This window comes from Oryctolagus cuniculus, chromosome 2 (genome assembly GCF_051225735.1).
Source record: "Oryctolagus cuniculus isolate XC-2025 breed Fujian yellow rabbit chromosome 2, ASM5122573v1, whole genome shotgun sequence".
In the NCBI taxonomy this organism is placed as follows: domain Eukaryota; kingdom Metazoa; phylum Chordata; class Mammalia; order Lagomorpha; family Leporidae; genus Oryctolagus; species Oryctolagus cuniculus.
In genome coordinates, this window is record NC_142868.1 from 41,215,143 (window position 1) to 41,238,538 (window position 23,396).

General features: G+C 47.3%; 1 protein-coding gene across 4 annotated transcripts in view; it reads right to left on the minus strand.

Moving 5' to 3' along the window:
* CORIN (corin, serine peptidase) overlaps positions 1-16,065 on the minus strand; it is a 322,611-nt gene extending 306,546 nt beyond the window's left edge. For 2 of the 4 annotated variants that reach the window (XM_089325378.1, XM_070068193.2), the window contains exon 1: positions 15,718-16,065. In XM_089325378.1, coding sequence (XP_089181504.1) covers positions 15,718-16,044 — 327 coding nt within the window. In that variant the 5' untranslated portion in view covers positions 16,045-16,065. Of the gene's footprint in view, positions 1-15,226; positions 15,629-15,717 lie in introns of those variants that run through there. The other 2 variants (XM_008248573.5, XM_002709419.6) reach the window with 2 other exon arrangements.
* Between the last annotated feature and the right edge of the window lie 7,331 nt (positions 16,066-23,396).

The window sequence follows — 23,396 nt, forward strand, 5'->3', positions numbered from 1 at the left end:
AGCCATTGTGGCCATTTGGGGAGTGAGCCAGCAGATGGAAGATCTCTTGCTTTGTCTCTCTCCAATTCTGCGTTAAGTAAAAAAGCTAAAAAAAAAAAAAAAAAGTAACATTTCTTGAAGTTATGTTGATGAAAAGAAAAAACCATGCAAATATAAAGCCCAATGTTCCATACATATTTTCATTAACATCTTTCCAGTTAGTAGTTCCAAATAATAAAACATCTTTAAAATGATATTATCATCTTATAATATTTTATATAATGTATTTCAAGAATATGTAACAAGTGAATTCAATTTTTTCCTAGTGTTACAGTTGTCTGTACTTTCCGACCAAACATAAGTGATTAATGTTTTAAAATATGAATTATGGGGGCCGGCTCTGTGGCAAAGTGGGTTAAAGCTCTGGCCTGAAGCACCGGCATCCCATATGGGCGGGGGTTCTAGTCCCAGCTGCTCCTCTTCCGCTCCAGCTCTCTGCTATGGCCTGGGAAAGCAGGACAAGACAGCCCAAGTGCTTGGGTCCCTGCGCCCACATAGAAGACCAGGAAGAAGCTCCTGGCTCTGGATCAGTGCAGCTCCGGCCGTTGCGGCCATTTGGGGAGTGAACCATCGGATGGAAGACCTCTCTGCCTCTATAAATAAAAATCTTTTAAAAAAATATATGAATTAAGGCCGGTGCCACAGCTCAATAGGCTAATCCTCCGCCTGTGGCGCTGGCACACCGGGTTCTAGTCCCAGTCAGTGCGCCAGATTCTGTCCCGGTTGCTCCTCTTCCCATCCAGCTCTCTGCTGTGGCCTGGGAAGGCAGTGGAGGATGGCCAGGTCCTTGGGCCCTGCACCCACATGGGAGAGCAGGAGAAGCACCTGGCTCCTGCCTTCGGATCGGCACAGCGCGCCAGCCGTAGCAGCCATTTGGGGGGGGGGGTGAAGCAATGGAAAAGGAAGCCTTTCTGTCTCTTACTGTCCACTCTGCTTGTCAAAAAAAATATGAATTATGAATGCATCCAAATTGCTTACAAAAAGGCAAATCCCTAGACCCAAATTCAGGTAACTTTTAAATTGTTTAAGTGTTTAATATTTTTCTAACCTTGATGTATCAACTTTTTTTTTTAATTTTTTTTTTATTTATTTTTTTGACAGGCAGAGTGGACAGTGAGAGAGACAGAGAGTCCACTCTGCCTGTCAAAAAAATATGAATTATGAATGCATCCAAATTGCTTACAAAAAGGCAAATCCCTAGACCCAAATTCAGGTAACTTTTAAATTGTTTAAGTGTTTAATATTTTTCTAACCTTGATGTATCAACTTTTTTTTTTTAATTTTTTTTTTATTTATTTTTTTGACAGGCAGAGTGGACAGTGAGAGAGACAGAGAGAAAGGTCTTCCTTTGCCGTTGGTTCACCCTCCAATGGCCTCCGCGGCCAGAGCGCTGCGGCCGGTGCACTGCGCTGATCCGATGGCAGGAGCCAGGAGCCAGGTGCTTTTCCTGGTCTCCCATGGGGTGCAGGGCCCAAGCACCTGGGCCATCCTCCACTGCACTCCCTGGCCACAGCAGAGAGCTGGCCTGGAAGAGGGGCAACCGGGACAGAATCCGGCACCCCGACCGGGACTAGAACCCGGTGTGCTGGCGCCGCTAGGTGGAGGATTAGCCTAGTGAGCCACGGCGCCGGCCGATGTATCAACTTTTAAATACTCTAAAGAAGTTACAATTAAGAATTATGATTGGAAATTAAGTGATAAGTAATCCTGTTTTCAGTTGAAGTTAGGGAAAAAATTCTTTTGGAAATTTAAGATCAAATTATCTATTAACCATATAATTCTTTACTACTTTCAAAAACACAAAACTTCTATGACAAGTAAAATTCATCCTCATGTAAATACAAAAACTAAAATATGAAAAGCCTCGAGATCAAGTAACATTTGTCTTAGGAAATTGAGAGAGTGAACAAGGACTCCCATCTGCTGGTTCACTCCTCAGATGCCCACTACGGCCCAGGCAGGTACCGAAGCCAACAGCCTGGACCTCAATCCAGGTCTCCCCCGTGGGCAGCAGTGATCCACTTCCTGCCTCCCAGGGTCTGCACCACCAGGAAGGCCGAGTCAGAGCCGGGAATCAAGCTCAGAACTCCAGGGTGGGACGCAGGCATCTTAACCCCTAGGCTATGCATATGCTCCCTTTCCCATCCCCCCTTTTAAAAAATGTAATCTTAGGGCCGGAGCTGTGGCATAGCAGGTAAAGCCACCACCCACAGTATGGGCACCAGTTTGAGTCCCGGCTGCTCCACTTCTGATCCAGCTCTCTCTGCTGTGGCCTGGGAAAGCAGTGGAAGATGGCCTCAAGTGGTTGGGCCCCTGCACCTGCATGGGAGACCTGGAAGAAGCTCCTGGCCTCAGATTGGCGCAGTTCTGGCAGTTGCAGCCATCTGAGGAGTGAACCAGCAGATGGAAGCTCTCTGCCTTTCACATAAATAAATCTTAAAAAACGTGAAATCTCCAGAAAATTTTTGATTTCTCGTTTAATTTCTTCTATGACCCATTGTTCATTCAGGAGCATGTTGTTCAATCTCCATGTGTTTGCGTATGCTCTAGGGATTCCTGAGTTGCTAATTTCCAACTTCATTCCTTTATGGACTGAGAAGCTGCATGGTATGATTCTAATTCTTTTGAATTTGCTGAGACTTGCTTTATGGCCTAGTATGTGGTCAATCCTAGAGAAGGTTCCATGTACTGCTGAGAAGAATGTAAAATCTTTAGCTGTAGGATTGAAAGTTCATTACATAGATTGACCTCTCTTTCTCTTGTTTCTATTATAGATATTCACTTGTAGTTCTGTATTCTGTAATTTAATATTGTTGTCTGTTTCGTTCTTACTGGCATGTCATAACACATTGGGTTTATATATTGATCTTATACACAGTAATCCTGCATAATTCTCTGGTCAGTTTTTATTTGTTTTGAATTTTATGGGATTATCTCCATATATAATAGTTTAGTTAACATTTATTGATGGTTTTGCTGCTTAAAAGCATATCCTTATATATAAAATTTTCTGTTTTTTAAATTTCCTAACTGCACATCTAGGACATTGTTGAAGACAGAAAATAAAAGGAGAGCGGCTTGTACAGCTGTGTTCCGAGGGAAATAGCTTCCAGTGTTCTATGACAATTATGCTTTATATTATAGGTACATTGCAGTCCATCTTAGTTATAATAAGTAATAACTATTTTTACTGCTTTACTCACAGTTTATTTTTGTGATTAGATGCTTAATTTTATTCAAAACTTTTCATCTTTTAATTGCAGTTACCATGTGATTTTTTTGTGTTTCTCTTCCACATGAATTATTTACATGATTTATTTTGAAATGTTAAACACCCTGGCATCTTTGACTCTATCTTGCTTTTGTATTGATCTCTTGTGATTTCATATTTTGCTCTATATTAACATTTTGCTTAAAATATTTGTACCTCTTTTTATAAAGATATGTTCTTTAAGTTCAAAAAAAACCTTGAAATCTCACCTATCTACAGAAAAGCTGCAGATATAGTAACTTTCTGAACCATTCGATAGTAACTTGCTAACAAAGCTGCAGCTTCTCATTGGTGTATCACTGATAAGTGGCAACATTACTACTCTCGTACTCTCAGGGCATTTATGTAAGACGGGGTTAGATGAACACAAGCACAGGAATATGCTAACAGTGACACTGACAACCAAGAAACCCCTCAGTGAATAACCCAGGGGTAACACATGCAGTGTGGCTGTGCCAGCAAAAGACTGAACACATCCCAAGTGGTATGGAGTGGGCCAGCTTGAGGTCTTCTCACACTTACCAGAACAACGGGACATAGAAAGCATACGCATCATTCATTTGTGAGGTTTGTGAGGCTTTCCGTTAACATTTTCAGGTCAGTTAACCTTCATAACGGACAGTGCGAAGTGAACCACAGATGAAGGGGACTACTGCGTGCCCATTTCTGGGCCTCACTGCAGAGCAGTTAGCATTTCTGCTGGGGCACAAAGATCAACTTGGTGGACTAGCACTGTGGTGTAGTGGGTAAAGCCGCTGCCTGCAGTGTCGGCATCCCATATCGGCACCAGTTCAAGTCCCAGCTGCTCCTCTTCCGATCCAGCTCTCTGCTATGGCCTGGGAGAGCAGGTGAAGATGGCCCAAGTTCTTGGGCCCCTGCACCCGTGTGGGAGACCCAGAAAAGCTACTGGCTCTGGATCGGCACAGCGCCAGCTGTTGCAGCCACCTGGGGAGTGAACCAGTGGATGGATGACACCTCCCTCTGCCTTCAAAAACCAAAAACCAAACAAAACAAAACAATAAATGTTTAAAAACAAACACCACATTTGGTTTTATGGCTTCTGTCTTTGAGAAACAGTAAAGACAATTTGAAGGGAAAGCCTACCTTTTAAGAAAACTTTACATATTTTTCATTAAAATATCCCATGAACTTCCTTTATGTCTATTAGTGATAAGAAATCACTTTTAAAAAAAAAGATGAATAATCTAAAAAAAAAAAGGACATACTTGGGTTGTTTAGCACTCATCTGCAATAGATGGGTATTTGGGTTGTTTCGAACTCTTAGCTATTACAAATAAACTTGCAAAGAACATTTCTGTTAAAAAAAATCACTTTTCTGCGAAGAGGTATTTCATACTTGTTGAGAACTTCCTGGATATTCTTACCAAGACACCTTAAGAAGGCTTTATAGTCTAAGTTTCAAACAGGCGGAGAAATTCAGTTTTATTGTTCTATGAGAGGCAGAATAGAAGTCATCGTGGGCCAGGTGTAGCACCATAGTGACCAAATCCAGAACTTGACTGCCAAGGCCAGGTAGAAGGAATTGGCCTCCTACCTGCTGACACTGGTCTCCACGGCCTGCCTTCCCCCTCTGTGGGCTGATGCTTGCCTCCACGGCCTGCCTTCCCACAAACGACACTGGGCAGAGCCACCAGTCCTGCTGTCGGTCCTCGTTACCCCAAGGGAGCAGCTGGGTGTCAAGGCTTTGAAGGGCCTCCCCTGGGCTATTTTTAACCAGGTATTTTCTTCTGGGGGCAATCCCAGGCCCAAGGGATTCACTCCAGCTGGGAAAACCTAGAATTCGGCTAGCTTGTGGCGGATAAGGTATTTTTAGCTGAAACTCGGGAGCTCAGGACTGTCAGCTCCTTTAGCCCTCAGAGCTGAAGAGGCAAAACAAAGCCAGGCAAGAGGAGCGGCAGGCTCTGAAGCTCCCAAGCACCTGCTGCTGAGCTCAGGGCTGGAGAGGGACCCCCGCCCCCCACCCCCCGGGCCTGGAGGGAGGCTCAGTCTGGAAGTCTTTCTCAGCCAAGTGTGCCCAGGCAGACGAGGCCTGCAGTCCCCCCCAGCAGCCGGTCTTGTGAGGATCACTCCCACACCCACCTACCTGCCCCGTCAGCATCACCTGGGACTTGTTAGAAATCCCAGTTCTCCTGGTCATCCCAGGCCTACTAACTTAGGAACTCTGACCCCAAGGCTCAGTGATCTGTAAGCAGCCTCCCAGGTGACGCCCACGCCCAGCAGCTTGGAGAACCTCTAACACTCACGGAGACAGGTGTAATGCTCTAACCCTACCCAACACACATGACAGCATTTTTTATTAATACAACATTGTCTTTCTGCTGTACACACACCCGGCCTGTATGAAACACCTTTCCCTTGTTCACTCTTGAAGGCAGTGACACCACAGCAATGGAGATGGCTATCGAAGACGGCAATTAACTCAGAAAGAAAGGGAGCCCAGCACTAATGGAGGGAGGTAGCACTAATGGAGAGAGCACTGGAGTTGACCATAAACATAGATGCTCAGCCAAGCCGACATGAAGCCAACTGGAATTAGGATACTCAAGTAGCTAACAGTGCACCTACCCCAAATGATCTTTGCTGTTGCTATGTAAATACTGTATTTATTGGTTTCCTATTATCGCTATAACCAATCGCCACAGACTGCATAGTTTCAGACAGCCTACACTTAACTCTCTCCCAAAAGGGCAAAATAAGTTTCCATGGCTAAATTCAAGATATCAGCAGGGCTACTTCCTTCTGAGAACCCGAGGAGACCATCTCTCTCTCCCAGCTCACAGCGGCTGCCTGCATTCCTTTTTTTTTTTTTTTTTTTAAATTTTTGACAGGCAGAGTGGACAGTGAGAGAGAGAGACAGAAAGAAAGGTCTTCCTTTTGCTGTTGGTTCACCCTCCAATGGCCGCCGTACCACGCTACTCCAAAGGCAGGAGCCAGGTGCTTATCCTGGTCTCTCATGGGGTGCAGGGCCCAAGTATTTGGGCCATCCTCCACTGCACTCCTGGGCCACAGCAGAGAGCTGGCCTGGAAGAGGGGCTACCGGGACAGAATCCGGTGCCCCGACCGGGACTAGAACCCGGTGTGCCGGCGCCGCAAGGCGGAGGATTAGCCTAGTGAGCCGCAGTGCCGGCTGGGAAGTATTAAATTACATATGCGACTGACATATTTCTACTGAATGGTGCTGCTACTGCAGTGTGACAGTAACTTTCAATTGTTTTATTTTGTCTTAGTCATGCTCAGAAGGGGGCCCAGACTTTGAGAACATTTCTTCTTTCAGTCTTCTCTGGGGACAGCAGGTAACCACTCGGAATTCAGATTTCAAATCAGGAGGGATATTAGGGGCAGGCATCACTAAATTCTCCACTAGATAACAGCAACAACAGAGAAACACACTTATCTAGCAACCTGTGTTCTTATAAAGCTTTATTTCACCAAGTCCTCACCACGGCCCTGGGGGGGAGGTATTGTTCCCACTCTTCAGACAAGGAAACTGAGTCCGAGGGAACTGTCTTGCCCTAGGGGCACCCAGTCCATCCAGTAAGTGAAGAGCAGACTCAGCTCAGGTCTGCGTGCCTCTGCAGCCAGGCCAACTTCCTGGCTTGGGTGGAAAGACTTAATCAGGCTCAGTCTACACCCTCCGTTGTTTTATTTCCAATCTTCCTAAATCTCAGAGGTCCTAGGATTCTCCAGCTTCACCTGAAAATCCTGCTGCTTTGCTATTCCTCACACATTTTTGTGATGTTTCTTATTTCTTTGCTCAGGGGCATATTTCCTACCCGCGTATCGGAGAAAGGGAATTTTCTCCTATGTCAAAGTCATCCTCAGCGGCACCAACAAGTGCACCTGGCCCTGACTCACTCGTGGCCCAGTAGGTAGAGGCTCTCATCACCAGTGAACATCCCTCCCCCCATTCCTTCCACACCACGAAGAGCGTGCTAGGGAAAATGCTCCCTTCTGACCCACAGCCAGAGTAGACACGCCCAGAAGACCAGGGCAACGAAGTTTAAACTGCCTTCTCTAATGTTAGGTCTTCATCTGGATTGAATAAGCAAGTTTGTACTTTGGCAGGAGATCACTATAACAACGATTCGCAGACATTCCTGAAGAGGGAAGCAGCTAGTAAGATCAAGTAGGATTCCCCACATAGGCAGCACTCCTATGGCATCATAAAAAATACATATTTCATCTTTGCTCCTAAATCTCTTAGAATTTCCTGTGTGATAGGAGAGATAAGAGCACCATTTATTCTGATGAGATCATTTTAAAAAAAAAAAAAAGATTTCTTTCTGGGGCTGGTGCTGTGGCATAGCTGGTAAAGCTACCACCTGCCATGCCAGTGCCCATCCCAGCAGCTCTACTTCTGGTCCAGCTCCCTGCTGGTGCACCTGGGAAAGCAGCAGAAAGCGGTCTAGGTCCTTATGTCCCTGCACTCATATAGGAGACCTGGAAGAGGCTCCTGGCTCCAGGTTTGGATCGGCTCAGCTCCAGCTGTTGTGGCCATTTGGGGAGTGAAGCAGCCTATGGAAGACCTTTCTCTCTCTATCTCTCCTTCTGCTCTGCCTCTGCCTCACTGTATCTCTACCTTTCAAATAAATAAATCTTAAAAAAAATTCTTTCTTTATTTGAGAGGCAGAGTTACAGAAAGAGGGAGATACAGAGAAAGGTTTTCCATCTGCTAGTTCACTCCCCCAAATGGCCACAACAGCCAGAGCTGGACTGATCTGAAACCAGGAATCAGGAGTTTTTTCCAGGTCTCCCACATGGATTCAGGGGCCCAAACACTTGGGCCATCTTCTACTGCTTTCCCAGGCCATAGCAGAGAGCTGGATGAGAACTGGAGTAGCCGGGACTCGAACCGGTGCTGAAATGGGATGCAGGCAGAGGCTTAACCCACTACGTCACGGTGCCAGCCCCTAAGGTCATTCTTGATGGGTCCTTTGCTAGCTTCAGGAAAACCAAGCCTTGATTAAAAGACTGTAACTTGCAGCTCCATTCTCCAACCCCTGGAGAGAAGGGAGGAGCCCAAGACTGAATTGGTCATCAGTCATGCCTATGTGATGAAACCTCCACTCAAATGTGTGAACGATGGTGTTGGGAGAGTTTCCGGATTGGTGAACACGTCCACGTGCCAGGAGACACTGACCCCAACTCCACAGGGACAGAAGCACCCCCACTCAGGACTCTTCCAGACCCTTCTACCTCTTCATCTGGCTGCACAATTGCATCCTAAAACAATACATGAATCTTCCTGAGTTCTGTGACCTTCTCAGCATATTACTGCACCTGAGGAGGTGGCCGTGGACCCCTGATTTGTAGCCTGTCCATCAGAAGTCAGCGTGGCCTAGGGCTTGCAACTGGTATCTGAAGTGGGGGCAGTCTCATGGTGCAGAGCCCTTGAATGCAAGGGATCAGACACGAAGTCCATGTAGACAGTGTTAGAACTGAGATGAATTGCTCAACATCCAGGTGGGGTCAGGGCTGGAGTAGTGCGTGGGAAAGTCACAGTGCAGCAGGGGGCAGGACAGAAAACCATGCCAGCCCCTTGAATGTCAGCAGGGCACCGGGGACAGAATGCAGGGAAGTGGTACCACGTCCTGCTCATTTTCTGTGGCCACATTAAAGTCTCAGATTACAGAGCTGAACAGCCCAACCAGGACATTGTACACATGAGGAAACCAATCCCACAGCCTGGTAGTATCCACTTAGTATCAAACTCCCATTTCTGATTTTGCTTGACTGGGACAAAATTGCTTGAAAGGGTCACAGAGAAAGAAGAAGTAAAACAGTGTAGCTTCGGTTTCCAAAGCCGGGTATAGTGGAGCAACATCTTGCTTCCTTGTGTCTGAATCAGGCACAGAGGTGAAAATCAGGCACCATCAAGTAATTCTGGGAAATCCTTAGGCAGTGCCAACATAGCCTCTGTCAATAAATCCCACGTGGTCAGTTTTTCCCAGAGCTGGAACACGCTCATCAGTTGAGTCTCAGATTAAGTCACTGGTTTGAGGTTAGCGGGTAGCGGGCAGAAAGGTGCTGATGTTTAAACACAGGACCACACATCAGTGCACCGGGGCTCCAAGGCTAACAGCAGAGTCCCTTCCCTCAGTCTGTGCTCTCTCTCCAGGGCACTGAGCAGCAGGACTCACACTGTGCCCCTGGGGTAGGGTTTATTGCTCAGCTAGAAATTCAGCTCCACAGGGGCGCGGACCTTTGTTTTGTTCACCGATGTATCCCCAAGGGTCTAGCACCGTGTCTGGCTCATAAATGGTTGCTGAATAAATGGATGCATCCGGTCCTGTTTATGTCCAGGCTACATAGTTGAAGCCTTGTAAGAGAAAGTCATGGCCGGCGCCGCGGCTCACTAGGCTAATCCTCCGCCTGCGGTGCCGGCATCCCAGGTTCTAGTCCCGGTCGGGGCACCGGTTCTGTCCCGGTTGCTCCTCTTTCAGTCCAGCTCTCTGCTGTGGCCCGGGAGTGCAGTGGAGGATGGCCCAGGTGCTTGGGCCCTGCACCCCATGGGAGACCAGGAGAAGCACCTGGCTCCTGGCTTCGGATTGGCGCAGCCCAACGGCTGCAGCGCGCTGGGCACAGCAGCCACCTGGGAGGTGAACCAACGGCAAAGGAAGACCTTTCTCTCTGTCTCTCTCTCTCACTGTCTAACTCTACCTATTAAAAAAATATGACTTTAGCAGGGTCTTTGCATTTATAATTAATAGGATGAGGTCGCATTAGATTAGAGTGAGCCCTAAATCCAGTAGGACTGGTGCCCTTTACTAAGAGTAGAGAATACGCAGACACCCAGGAAGGAGACCCTCTCACGATGGAGGCGATGGGAACAATATGGCTCCCACAAGCCGAAGAACGCCAAGGATGGCGGGTGGCCACCAGAAGCTCCTCAGAACCTTCAAAAGCCGCCAAGCCTTGCCGACACCTTGATTTTGAACTTGTAGCCTCCAAAACTGTGAGCAAATCAAGCCTTGTTGTTTGAAGTCCCTCTCCCCTACTTTGGTCATTTGTTACAGCAGCCCTAGGCACCTAATGTAGCATCTATCTTAGCCAGCTCCAAATATAGGCCTGTAGAGCCAGTCATTGTCTTTTGAATGGTGACTAGGTACAAACTATGGAGCAGGCACACACGCAGCAATAAACAGAAACAGTGAAAAATCTCTGCCTCTCTGGGCTTCCATTCTGGAGTATGAAGAGTGAGAAAACAGATAAAATAAAAAACTAAAATATACAGCCTGGGGCTGGCACTGTGGCATAATGGGTTAAGCCGCCACCTGCAGTGAGAGATCCCATGGGGCTACTGCTCCACTTCTGATCCCACTCTCTGCTAATGTGCCTGGGAAAGTGGCAGCAGATGGCCCAAGTAGTTGGACTCCTGCACCCACAGAAGAAGCTCCTGGCTCCTGGCTTCAGATAGGCCCAGCTCCAGCTGTTGTGGCCATTTGGAATGAACCAGAAGATGAAAGATTCCTCTTTACCTCTCCCAAACTTTTTCTGTAACTCTGCCTTTCAAATAAATAAATAAATCTTTTAAAAAATATATGTAGCCTGCCAGATATTAAATATGCTGAGTGGATTTTGCTCCAAACATAAAACTTAGTATTCTAGCTATAATTCTTGTTTAAAAAAAAAAGGGAGGGGGCCGGCGCCGCGGCTCACTAGGCTAATCCTCCGCCTTGCGGCGCTGGCACACCGGGTTCTAGTCCCGGTCGGGGTACCGGATTCTGTCCCGGTTGCCCCTCTTCCAGGCCAGCTCTCTGCTGTGGCCAGGGAGTGCAGTGGAGGATGGCCCAAGTACTTGGGCCCTGCACCCCATGGGAGACCAGGATAAGTACCTGGCTCCTGCCATCAGCTCAGCGCGGTGCACCGGCCGCAGTGTGCCGGCCGTGGCGGCCATTGGAGGGTGAACCAACTGGCAAAGAGGAAGACCTTTCTCTCTGTCTCTCTCTCCCACTATCCACTCTGCCTGTCAAAAAAAAAAGGGGGGGGGAGGGGCACAATGTGTAGGAGCATATTCAGGGAAAGAAGAGCCTCTCTCTGGTCAGAGTTTCTGCTCTAAAACCAAGAAAACCATCAGCCCTAAAGCTCATCGAGAAGTGAAGAAAACAACACATAAACAAAAATCATTCTGGCTGCAGGGGAGAACTTGAAGGGATTTTTGTGACCAACACACCCTCATTGGCAGGTTTATAAATAAATCTGGTCCTTTTGCCATTCAACAAATGCTACAATAGAGTAAAAGGCCTCAATGAGACAGAAAATGTTCTGCTACTCAAAACCACTTCTTAAGAGAGAAACAAGCAAAGGAAGCTGCTGGACAGGAAAACCCCCCTCCTAGACGCTCATTAAATCAGGAAGCCGAAGAAATCTCTGGAACTGGCCCAGAGAGCATTCTGCAGTGGGGGGGATCTTCCACTGGAACTATGCAATATGGTGGCCACAGCCGCATGTAATTAAAGCCTGTGAGACCAAGATTTAAATTTTACCTCATTTTGATTAATTTACATCTAACCACATGTGGCTAGCAGCCACTCTATTGCATAGAACAGCACTGGAATCACACAAAGCTGCCTACGGAAACGGCCTAAAAGACTACATGTGGGATCTGAGATGCAACTGGCCGCTCCTCAAGGAAAAACAATTTAGAAACCAAACAGTCAAAACAACTTTGAGCAAGAGGAATAATGCTAGAGACAGCATACTTTCTGATTTCAAAATATATTACAAAGTTATGCTAATCAAAACTGCATGACACTTGCATGAAAACAGACATATGTATTAATGGAGTAGAATGGACAGCCAAGGTACAAACCCACACATACATGGTCACATGAGCTTTGACAAGGATGCCAGCACCATGCAATGGGGGAAAAGACAGTCTCTTCAACAGATGGCACTGAAACAATGGATATGTACATGCAAAAGAATGATACTGGAACTTTATATGGAGAAGAGTAAACGTTGTGTAACATCAGTGGGAACATAGATTGATGTAGCTATTATGGAAAACAGTATGGCAGGTTCCTCAAAAACAACAGAGCAACCATATGATACAGCATCTCATTTCTGGGTGTGCATGCAAAGACATCAAAAGCAGGACACTGAAAAGACACCCACATTCTCATGGTCTTTGCAGACATGGAAGCAGCGTAGATGTCCATCATGGATGAATGGATAAAGAAAATGTGGCACACACATACAACAGGACACTAGTGAGCCTTAAAAAAAAAAAAAAAATCCTGCCTGTGACAATGTGGATGCCCAGAGATATAAACCAGACACAGAAAGACAAATACAGATCCCACCCATATGAGGTATCTAAAGTCATCAAACTCATGGACCCAGAGCAGATTAGTGGGTGCCTGGGGGAGGGGGATGGAGAAGTATTAGACAAAGGGCATAAAGCTGCAGCTACACAAGATAAATAAAGGTCTACTTGTAACATCGTGCCTACATTAACAATGCTGTATTGCAAACTCAACATTTCTCCAAGGAGGCAGATCTTTTGTTCATCGTTCTCATGGCAAAATAATAAAGATGGCAGAAGCAAACTTTTGGAGGCTATGAAATATTGATTGTGGTGATGGCTTCATGCTGTGTACTTATCTCCAAAGCGACAAACTGTATATATTAAATAGGTAGAGTGTTGCATATTTCAACACCTTGGAAAAGTAGGGTGTTTTTTTTTTTAAAGGTTAGAGGCACTCATACAATGCACAACTATGACCTGCACTACTTCTAGAACGTATTGCCTCAGTCTTCACAGTATGCTATGGTACCTTTTACTTTTTTTTTTTCTTTTTTTGACAGGCAGAGTGGACAGTGAGAGAGAGAGAGACAGAGAGAAAGGTCTTCCTTTTCCGTTGGTTCACCCTCCAATGGCCGCTGCGGCCAGCGCACCGCACTGATCCGAAGGCAGGAGCCAGGTACTTATCCTGGTCTCCCATGGGGTGCAGGGCCCAAGCACTTGGGCCATCCTCCACTGCACTCCCGGGCCACAGCAGAGAGCTGGACTGGAAGAGGAGCAACCGGGACAGAATCTGGCGCCCCGACCGGGACTAGAACCCGCGGTGCCTGCGCCACAGGCGGAGGATTAGCCTAGTGAGCCGCGGTGTCGGCCCCGTTTACTCTTGATAGTTCTTCATTTCCTCTGAACAGTCCCAGGGCCCAAGAGCAAAAGCGTGGGGTGGGGTGGGGGCGTGCACACGAGCACGTCTTTGCACGGCAGGAGGCTGGAGGCAGGCAGGCTGAGGAGCAGGCACTTCATCAGCAGCACAGACATCTGAAGACAAGTGTCAGGGACATCTGCGGATGCAAGTGTCAGAGGGCGGCTATGCTAACCCTCCGGAGACACCGGGCTGGCTGCTCAGCTTCACCCCTAACGTCCCCCAACAATGCAAAACGGCAGCCGAGGGGCTGGCAGGGCGAGAGCGCGGGCGAATCCAGAGGAAGCCCGCGTGGGAAAGGTGGCCGCCCACCAGGGAGCTGCCGCTGGCTGCCGCCGCCGCCGCCGCCGCCGCCTTCCACGCCCTCGCTCTGGAGATCTTTGGAGCGTTACCACGAGGGTTTCCGATGCAACCTTGGCATCTTCTCAGAAAGTCCCACTATCCCCGGACGTACACCGCACAGGGTTCATAAAGCAAATCTCGATTTGTCTCTTTAACCTACCTGAAGGTTAATTTAGGCTCTCACGGTTGCTACTGCCATCAATCCTGCACGGGACTTTCTAGCAAGACCCCCCTCTTCACAGCTTCTTGGGGTTTTGAGGGTTGTGGGACTCCACCCCAGAATAACTCTAAAAATAGCTCATCCTAGTGGAACTCTTGGTGTCCTGGACAGGATCCTGTGCAAATCCTGACGGCTCAGCCCAGCTCTCACGCAGCTCTAGGCAGCCATCCAGTCTCACCTTTCAAGCCCCAGGAACCGGGGCCGGGGGCTGATTTTTTGACCTCACCCGGCAAATCTACCAGGCACCTAAGAATAGAAGCAAGCTGGTGAATGGTGGCGTCGGCGTGACTGCGACAAAAAAACATGCATCGTCCCTTCTCGTTCTCTTGCGGCGACGCCGAAATTAATATTTTAATGCACCTTTAACTGCAAAACTGTCTGCCAGACTTTGTCCTTGGACCATCAGCGCCAGCGAATCCTAACTTCCCTGTTTCCGCTGGCTGCCCAGCAGCCCTCTGCGGAGACTAATAACAACAGAAAAAGTGTGCACCGTCACTAAGTCCTGTCCCCAGAAGGAGGCTGACCGCGCCGTCCCCAGAAGTTCCCTGCGGGAGGAGGGCTCGGCTCGGCCAACGGCTGGAACCGCGTCCCTGCCCCGCCTGCCGCAGCTCAGCGCGCCCGGGGCTCCGTCCCGGAACGCGAAGCCGGGCAAAAAGCGCCTACACCGCCATCCACCGGCCCGAGCGGGAGGCGCTGGCAGCGGGGACCTGAGTCCCGGCGGAAGCCGAGGGGACGCCGCCTCCCTGCCGCCCGCCACCCACCCTGTCCCGGGCTCTGCCGGCACCGCGCCGTCACCGGTCCCGGCTCGGCTCGGCTGGGTCCCCCGCGGCAGCGAGCGCATTCCACACCCTGAATGACGCCGAAGGAGAGGAGCGGCCGCAAACGAGACTCGGCTGGCAGGCGCTCAGGCCGGTGGGGAGCGTCCAAGGTGCCCTTCCCTTAAGGACTGGCCGGGAGCCCGCCAGACCCTGGTGGCGGAGAGCCTGCGCCCCCCGGCGGGCGGAGCCCGGCGTACCTAGGCGAGTGTGCGCCCCAGGGAAAGTTTGCTCGCAGTCTGCCGGCGCGCTGGTGCGCGGACGCCCGGCGGACGCCAGCGGGGACCCGAGCGCCAGTCCCGGCTGTGGGAGGGAGCGAGACCCCGGCGCGCGGCTGGGGACGGAGGCTTACGTCTGGGGCGGTCGAGGCGCCGGCGGGCTCCTTCCAGCTGCCGGCCGCGTGCGCCGCTGGCGCGGAGAGGAAGCCGAGGATCCCCGGGGGGCCGGTTCCGACGGCTGCGTCTGCAGCCCCCGAGGGCGCCCGCGCGCAGCCCGCTCCGCTCGGCGCGTGGACGGCACCCGGCGGGAGAGGCACTCTGCACGAGAGGTGGCATCGCCCTTGACAAGTACAGCGGGCTCTCCGCACCGAACCGACTCGAACGCTGAAGGAAACCCTGCCCATGACCCTGCCTGGGAGGGTCCCGGACGCTGGGAGACCCGAGGCGGGGACGGCGTGGGTCCAGGGACAGTTTGCAGGGCGCTCCGCGTGGGACTGCGAAGGCCGCCGGCGCTCACCGACGTCCAGGAGGGAGGTGGCACCCTGGGGAGGAGGGTTTGACCCTGGATCCCCTAGGAGGCCACCCAACCTGGCTGCTGCGGGAGGAGCGCGAGTCGTGGACCTACCGGCTTCGGGGCGGCGGCTGGGCGGGGGCGCTGTGCCCGAGCGGGGGCGGGGGGCTGCCTGGTGGAGAGCATGGCTCGCTGGCCCCAGCGTCCACTCTCCTCCGGGGTGCGTTCTCTCCTCTCCGTGTCGCTGGGAGAGGCACCACGGATGCCCGTCTCTTCACTCAGGAAGGGACAAGTTGAACTTGGAGGCACGGGAGCCCCATATTTTGTGTGCTCCACAGATCCCACCCGCGGACCACTCCCTCCCTTCCCTCGCGCCTCTGGGTCGTACCCAGAAGAAAGCCTGATGACAGATCTTCCACATCCCCACCTCTCTGCAGTCATAGACGCTCCCCCTCTGGGGCAGAGGGAGAGCTAAGGGGCTGCTGCCCCCCCCCCCCCCCCCCGCCAAAAAATACTTACACTCCACAACCGCAGCAGCAAAAGGACAGGATTCCGTTCGGGCTGTGGAACAGTGGTTGGGAGCAAAACAGTTACTTGTCTCTGTCACATCTTAGACCGTTTTCTTTGAGCCAGAGCAGAGCCAAACAAAAATCCAAATAACTGCAGGCACTCACAATTAGAGACGAAGTTTCTCTCTCACAAGATTAAAGGTGTCAAGGGCGAGCGATATTTGCACTGGGCAAATGGGACTTGCCTCCCCGTTAGAGGGCTAGGGCAGGTTAGTCTGCTTTTGCGTGTCTGTCTGTCTGAGTCTTCGCTGGGGCCGCAGGGACAGGGGAGAAGGCCCACCTGCTTCCATAAAGCTGGTGTGGGATTTCCTGCTCACACGATCCACAGATCCACAGGCTGCACCTAAGGGGGCGGGGGAATTCTCGCCAGCAGCCACTTTTCCTACCGCAGCAGCAGGGAGGGGGCTGAAGGTATTCACACCCCTGCCGATTACTTCCCCATCTGAAGCCCAAGATGACTATCAAATGTTTGGCAAGAAGAGACAGAGGAAAAGACTCTTTCTTAGAAATGATGTTTGCTTCCAACTTCAGATGCTCATGGAGATCTCTGGAATCACTCAAGGTGCTATTGAATGAATCCATCTCCATTACTTACAGAAGGTCGTGTACATAGTCCACAAAATACGGATCAGGCACCTGTTCCTTGAATACTATTGCTGGGAACAAAAATTGTAAAAAGTAGGAAATTGAGGGACAAAATCTGTATTTTATTTCTGAGATGAGATGCAAGGTAGAACACAGTGCATTTGCCCAGGAAAAAGACTGAAACACTGATTCCATGTTACTCTAACTTCAGATTTGGAATCCAGTACCTGACAAACTATCATAATTCACACACATGAAACTCTTGGGATGTGGTCGGCTTTGTGCCAGTGGACACATGATGTAAATTTCCTCTTTAAGTTCTGCCAGCCACTGTGAGGTAGGTGCTATTATTGTATTGAGAACACAGATTCAGGGCATTGAAGTAACCAGCCTGTGATTATTTGGGTAGCAAGTAGCTGAGTGGGGATTCCTGGAGGCAGTGCCATTTCAGAATTGTGTTCTTCTTCCTAAAATACTGCCTTATCACACCTCAGGGGTGCAGCCTGGGAATCCTGAGCGAGGAGTTCATGTCTCAGCTTGACCCTGAACATGGAGTACTCATGGAGTGGGCTTTCTGGGAGTCCATAACATCGGATTGGATTCAGTCATCAAGTTTTCTATGGGCTTTCTGGAGTCCGGCATTTCTGCTTCTTATTTCCCTTCTACTTTCTGCCCTCTGGTGGAGGTGCTACTGTGAAATTAAAGGAGCTCAACCGGTGGATTTGAGACCCATCAGTCTCCATTACTATACTGTGTTCCTCCGCTCTAGAACACAGATTGCCCTGATGGTATAAAATACGCATTCCTTAAACTCTCCTGTTAGAAAGAAAACCCAACCATTTCATTACCAAGTGCACCAGAATGAATACTTCAGAAAAGTACTTTGCATATGGTTAATGATATAAAAATGAGGGTAAATATCTATTTTCATGTTTTTATAACAACTTGTGTTTTTTACTTTAAGGTGAACGAATGTCATGTATTTCATATATACGGATTCAGGAGCATAGTGATACTTCCCACCCTGCCCTCCCTCTCACCCATGCTCCCATCTCACCCCTCCTTCCTTTCTTGATTTTTCAGTTTATTTTATATTCGTAAGATTAACCCTACACTAAGAAAATAATTCAACAAATAATAAGAAAAAACACTTTTTTTTTTTTTTTTTTTTTTTTTTTTTTTTGCAGAGTGGACAGTGAGAGAGAGAGATGGAGAGAAAGGTCTTCGTTTACCGTTGGTTCACCCTCCAATGGCTGCTGCGGCCGGCGCACCGCGCTGATCCAAAGGCAGGAGCCAGGTGCTTCTCCTGGTCTCCCATGCGGGTGCAGGGCCCAAGGACCTGGGCCATCCTCCACTGCACTCCCGGGCCACAGCAGAGAGCTGGCCTGGAAGAGGAGCGACCGGGACAGAATCCGGCGCCCCGACTGGGACTAGAACCTGGGGTGCCGGCGCCACAGGCGGAGGATTAGCCTGTTGAGCCTTGGCGCTGGCAAAACACTATTCTTCAACAGTAGAGACAAAGGCTGTAAACAGTCATCAAATCTCAAAATATCAATTTCGCTCATATACATAACATTTTTTTTGGTACTCTATTAGTTACCACAGATCAGGGAAAACATATCTTTTTGGGACTGGCTCATTTCACTAAACATTCACTTTGTTGCAAAAAACAGGATTTCATTCCTTTTTTTACAACTGAATAGTACTCCACAGTGTAAATATATAGCATTTTCTTTACTCATCAGTGATGGACATCTGGATTGATTCCATAATCTTAGCTATTGTGAATGGAGCTGCAATAAACATGGGGGTACAGATAACTTTCATATGCTGATTTCATTTGGTTTGGGTAAATTACCAGGAATGGGATGGCTGGGTCATAGGGTGGATCTATTTTCAGATTTCTGAGATACCTTCATACTGTCGTCCACATCGGCTCTACAAGTTAAATGTCTATTTTTATATTCTTTATAACACTTTTATAATGTAAGAAATCATAGAAATATTAGAAGGCACATACTTACTATGTTCACAATAATGTTTAATGAGCTACTTGGATTATTCCTTTTTTTAAAAAAAAACCTCACATTTGCAGTTCAACTTATTTTAAAGTTAACCACCTAGTTTCTTAAACTAGTTTAGTTTTACAAAAAGGAACACTTCTGGCCTTTTGAAATTTTTGTCTAGCACTTCAAGCCTATAACCAACTAGTCAGATAACTTAAAATAAAAAAACACACAAACCTTAAAGAGATTCATAGACAAATTAACTTAGAGGTAGTGAATATACCCTTGGAAAGGATGATTTTACTAACACCTTGGTCACATACTATATTACAGACCAAACCAATGCTTAGTACTACAAATGAAGGCAACTTGAGAACAAGAGTTACTTTAGAGAAGCAGCCAGCATTCCAAGAATGGCTAAAAATATGCTACCCCAAGGCTTGTCTTAGTTGAAGGAATATTCAACTCATCTAGGGTTTGCCAGCTGCCAGATGAACTAAATACACAGAATTCCTGCCCTCACAGAGCTTTCAGTCTAATGGAATAAATATGCTTAAACAAAGATACAGATATGCAAAGGGCAAGAAATACTTGCAAATAATGGGAAGATGGTTTCATGGAGTTAGAATGCAGCATTTCTAGACAAGACATACAGATGCAAAGCCTTCAGAATAAAAATGTTGAAGAATGGCAAGAAATAGGCACACTGGAAATGTACCTTAGCAGAAAGGGGCAGAGTTTATTTTGCTTCAGAGTAGAAAACATACCCACAGCTTCCCAAATATTCAAAAAGTTCATGGAAAATAGAATTAAAAGATTTCAGTACAAAAAAATTAGAAATACATGCATGTGAAGGGTCTTCCAAAAAATCCATGAAAAATGTGTTTTATGAAAAAACTACGCATGAATTTCAAAATCTTCTGAGCCAAAATGAAATTATCTTTTAATTTCATTTTCTATGAACTTTTTGGTTTTTATTAACTTTACTTATTTGAAAGGCAGAGACAGAGCAATCTCCCATCCATGCGGTTCACGCCCCAAATGCTGGGAATAGCTAGGACCGAGCCAGGCCAAAGCCAAGAGCTTTGAACTCAACCCAGGTCTCCCACATAAGTGACAGGGCTCCGATTTCTTGAGCCATCACCAGATACCTTCCAGGGAGCACGCTGGCAGGAAGCAGCAGGAAGCTGAAACTGGAAGCAGAGCCAGGACTGCAGCCCAGGTACTGAGATTACAGGATGCAGGCATCTGAGACAGCCTCTTAACTACTGCACCACATGCCCACCCTTCCATGAACTTTCTGAAGTACTCTGGTATTCTAGCTCACTGAACTACTCAGTGTATGATGAAAGTTAACTCAGGTAGTCATTGTATCTCATATTTTTGGGACATCAATCTCCCATCCCAATACACCATAGTGGTCATTGGGTAGAAGGTAATAAGAACTGGCCCCTGAGAAATTTCAAAGGAATTTTACTTTTAGCACTCTGGCACACCTCAGCGCCCATACTGCAGTCTGCCCAAGTGCCCTTTGGCTAGCACCTGCTTAGTCCTCCCACCAAAAGTGTTCCCTCAATGACAGGGATCAATGAGCAAAAGGTGAGATACCTCAGTTCACAAGTTGTTTTTTTCTCCTTATGATTCGTGGATCAATTTGTAAGAGAAGTCTTCAAGTGAAAGATTATATCACATTCCTCTATATTTCAGCCAAGAGTATCGAAGCATTAGGTACCAAGCACTCCACAAAGTGACATACATGGTATCTGTTTTTAATTCTTGGAACAAACCTCGTTTCCTCAAACATAAAATAAGAAAAATAGGCAACCCATCTCATGGAACATTACGGATACTGAAAAATATGTAAAGCACTTTAAAGTATTTGCATATGCATAATAATAACTAAAGCCTATTAGGTACTCATTATTTCTTTCACAGAGGAGACTGAGCTTACGGAAGTGGTCTGAGACCTCACAATCAGGACGTGGTAGAACCACAGACTGGCTTCCTTAACTGTACCTTCTGTAGCACAATTAGAACACAAGGATGAAAATGCCCAGTGCTGAGTATCTGTTGGATGAATAAATTCTCTTCTCTCTGTACAACACAATTTTACTGAGCACTGTAGTGGGTTAGTATTCTCCCTAAAATTAGGGCCACTCTCTCCTCTCTCTCCTCTCAGAATGTGACCCTCCTTACTAACAGCGCCCTTTGTAGATGGAGTTATTTAAGAGAAAATCATATTGTAATGAGATGTCCTCTAAATCCAAAGAAAATATCCTTGTAAGAGATCGAACAAGGTGATGTGAAGACAAGGGAGAGTGGCATCCACAAGAAATGCCAAGGCCTGCTGCCCACGAGCAGGGAGAGAGGCAGTTTCCCCTGAGCCTGCAAAGGGATCTAACCCTTCTGCACCTTAACTTTTAACTTCTGGCCACTTGAACTGTCTGTCAGAGAACAAATTTCTGCTGTTTTAAGCCACCCTAGATGTGGTATTTATTACGAAGGCCCCAGGAAACTAATACCAGCATCTAGTCCGTGACCAGGCATGGTTCCCTCAACCTCAGGGTTACAGCAGTAAACAAAACTGCCCCAGGGTCTCACGGAACTCACATGCTAACCACACAACACAAGCTACTATTTAGTGTTCCGAGGAAAACATGTCTTAAGATAGAGGATGAGCTGATGAGTTTGCCCGGTTGGGCAACTCTCTGTAAGGATGTTTTAACCCAAGGAATCTGGATTGTGGAATTTCATGCTCTCCATGGATAATTCTTCAGAGACATGTCCCAACATGAATTGGAAAGAGAAAGTAGCATGAAAAAAGCTCAGCAAACAATAAACCTGAACTTGACTCCATAAAACAACATTCTAAACACAGGAAAATAGTTTCCCAGGTGGATACCTGGTCTCTCTTCTCTCTTCAAAGTCTCCAGAGGGCAACGGGGCTCCCAACTCCTCCCATCAACCTCAAATTCACATGTGTTCTAGGAGCTACTGGCCAGCACTCTGCTTCTTCCTCACTCCACGAAGCTCCCAGAGTCTAATCACTGTTTCTCAATAAAGTGGGCAAATTCCACAGAACCAGAGACAGAAGTACTTTATGTCAACTCTAGTTCTGTAACCTAGACACGTGCCTCACTTCCCAGTAACCAAGGACTGGCCAACAAAACAGGACATGCCACCTAAATCTTCATAGGTTTTCTGCAGTTCTCCCCCTTTAAAGTCCCTTCTCTCTACTGCTCATTAATTGATCCCACAAACATTGGCTCCTGCTGCACCTCTAATGTTCTTGATTCAATACCCAACAAATCCTTTATCCTAGAGATCTGAGTATTTTACACTGTCTCAATAATCCTGACTATACAAGGCTAGATGAGGCCCAAATACACCAAGGCCTGAAGCTCAGAAAACCACCATTGGTAACAAGCTAGATGCCTCACATAGATGATCTTTCATTCCTACTGTCTTAATCTGGCTTAATTTTCAGTCATTTGATCAGATGGAAAGATTCACCACGTAGATTATATGCATGTCAACAAAGTCAACTGCTGTATCCACTGTGCAAGGAATCTAGGTAAAGATATTTCTGAAAGGAAAAGGTGTACTTTAAAACAAATCTCTCCATCTTTTATCTTAAATATTATCTATTTCTAAATAAAGTTTGTTTCTGCTATTATTCAAGATGCATTTGTAATAGTATGAAGAGCTAAACATTCCTTATAAACCGTCTCTGAACACCACCACAGAGATTTATCTGTTTCAAATTTCAAACATCACAGCCATAAAGTTCAAGCATTACAGATTTCTTCACAAAAAGCTAATGTTTTCAATGCTTTGCTTTGATAAAGTTCTTCTGGCAATTTCAGTAACAACTGTGCTTATTTATTTGAGACTGTTTGCATTTCATTTAGATGTGAATCATGAAATTATCTGAAATACAAATGTTAGGTACTGGGAAAATCCTAAAAGTGATTAAACTGGAAAACATCAGATTTCCATATAATGTGTGTGTACACCTATTCTACCAATCTGAACCAGTAAGCTAGCAAACTTTGTTAATGTCACAAGGTAAGTAGTAAACTAACAGGATCATGTTTTCTAATTTTACCTGTCATTCTTAGCGGCTACCAGGTAACTTTTTCCATTCTTCAGTTGACTCAGATGGAAACAAGAGACAATTTGAACTACTTCACTTCTATCAGTACAAACCCTTTAAGTATTTAGACACAACGTAACTTCCTTTTGACCAAACTCACTGACCTGCCGTCCTGCTTCCCTCACTGCACTTGAGCTCACTGTGCATTTCTGCAGGGTGATGGGGAAGCAGGGGAACTAGAGCCAGGCGCAGCCAGTGTGGGAACGCCACCACTAGCCCAAAGCTACTCATCTTTCCCCCAGCTTTTACACTTGCCCTCTGGCCCCATTCAGTCTTTCCTCAAATAAAATCTCTCCCCCGCTCAAACCTCCCAACACTGTCCACTGCAACAAGAAGAAAACCCTATCTTGGAGGCCTTTCCCAATCTAAATTAGCTGGTGTCGCTTCACTTCTACTTCCAACACTTTCTATACCACCAGTCTTATTCTTGACACCACTTGTCACACATGAATCCATGTCCATTTTCCGTGTGTCTAT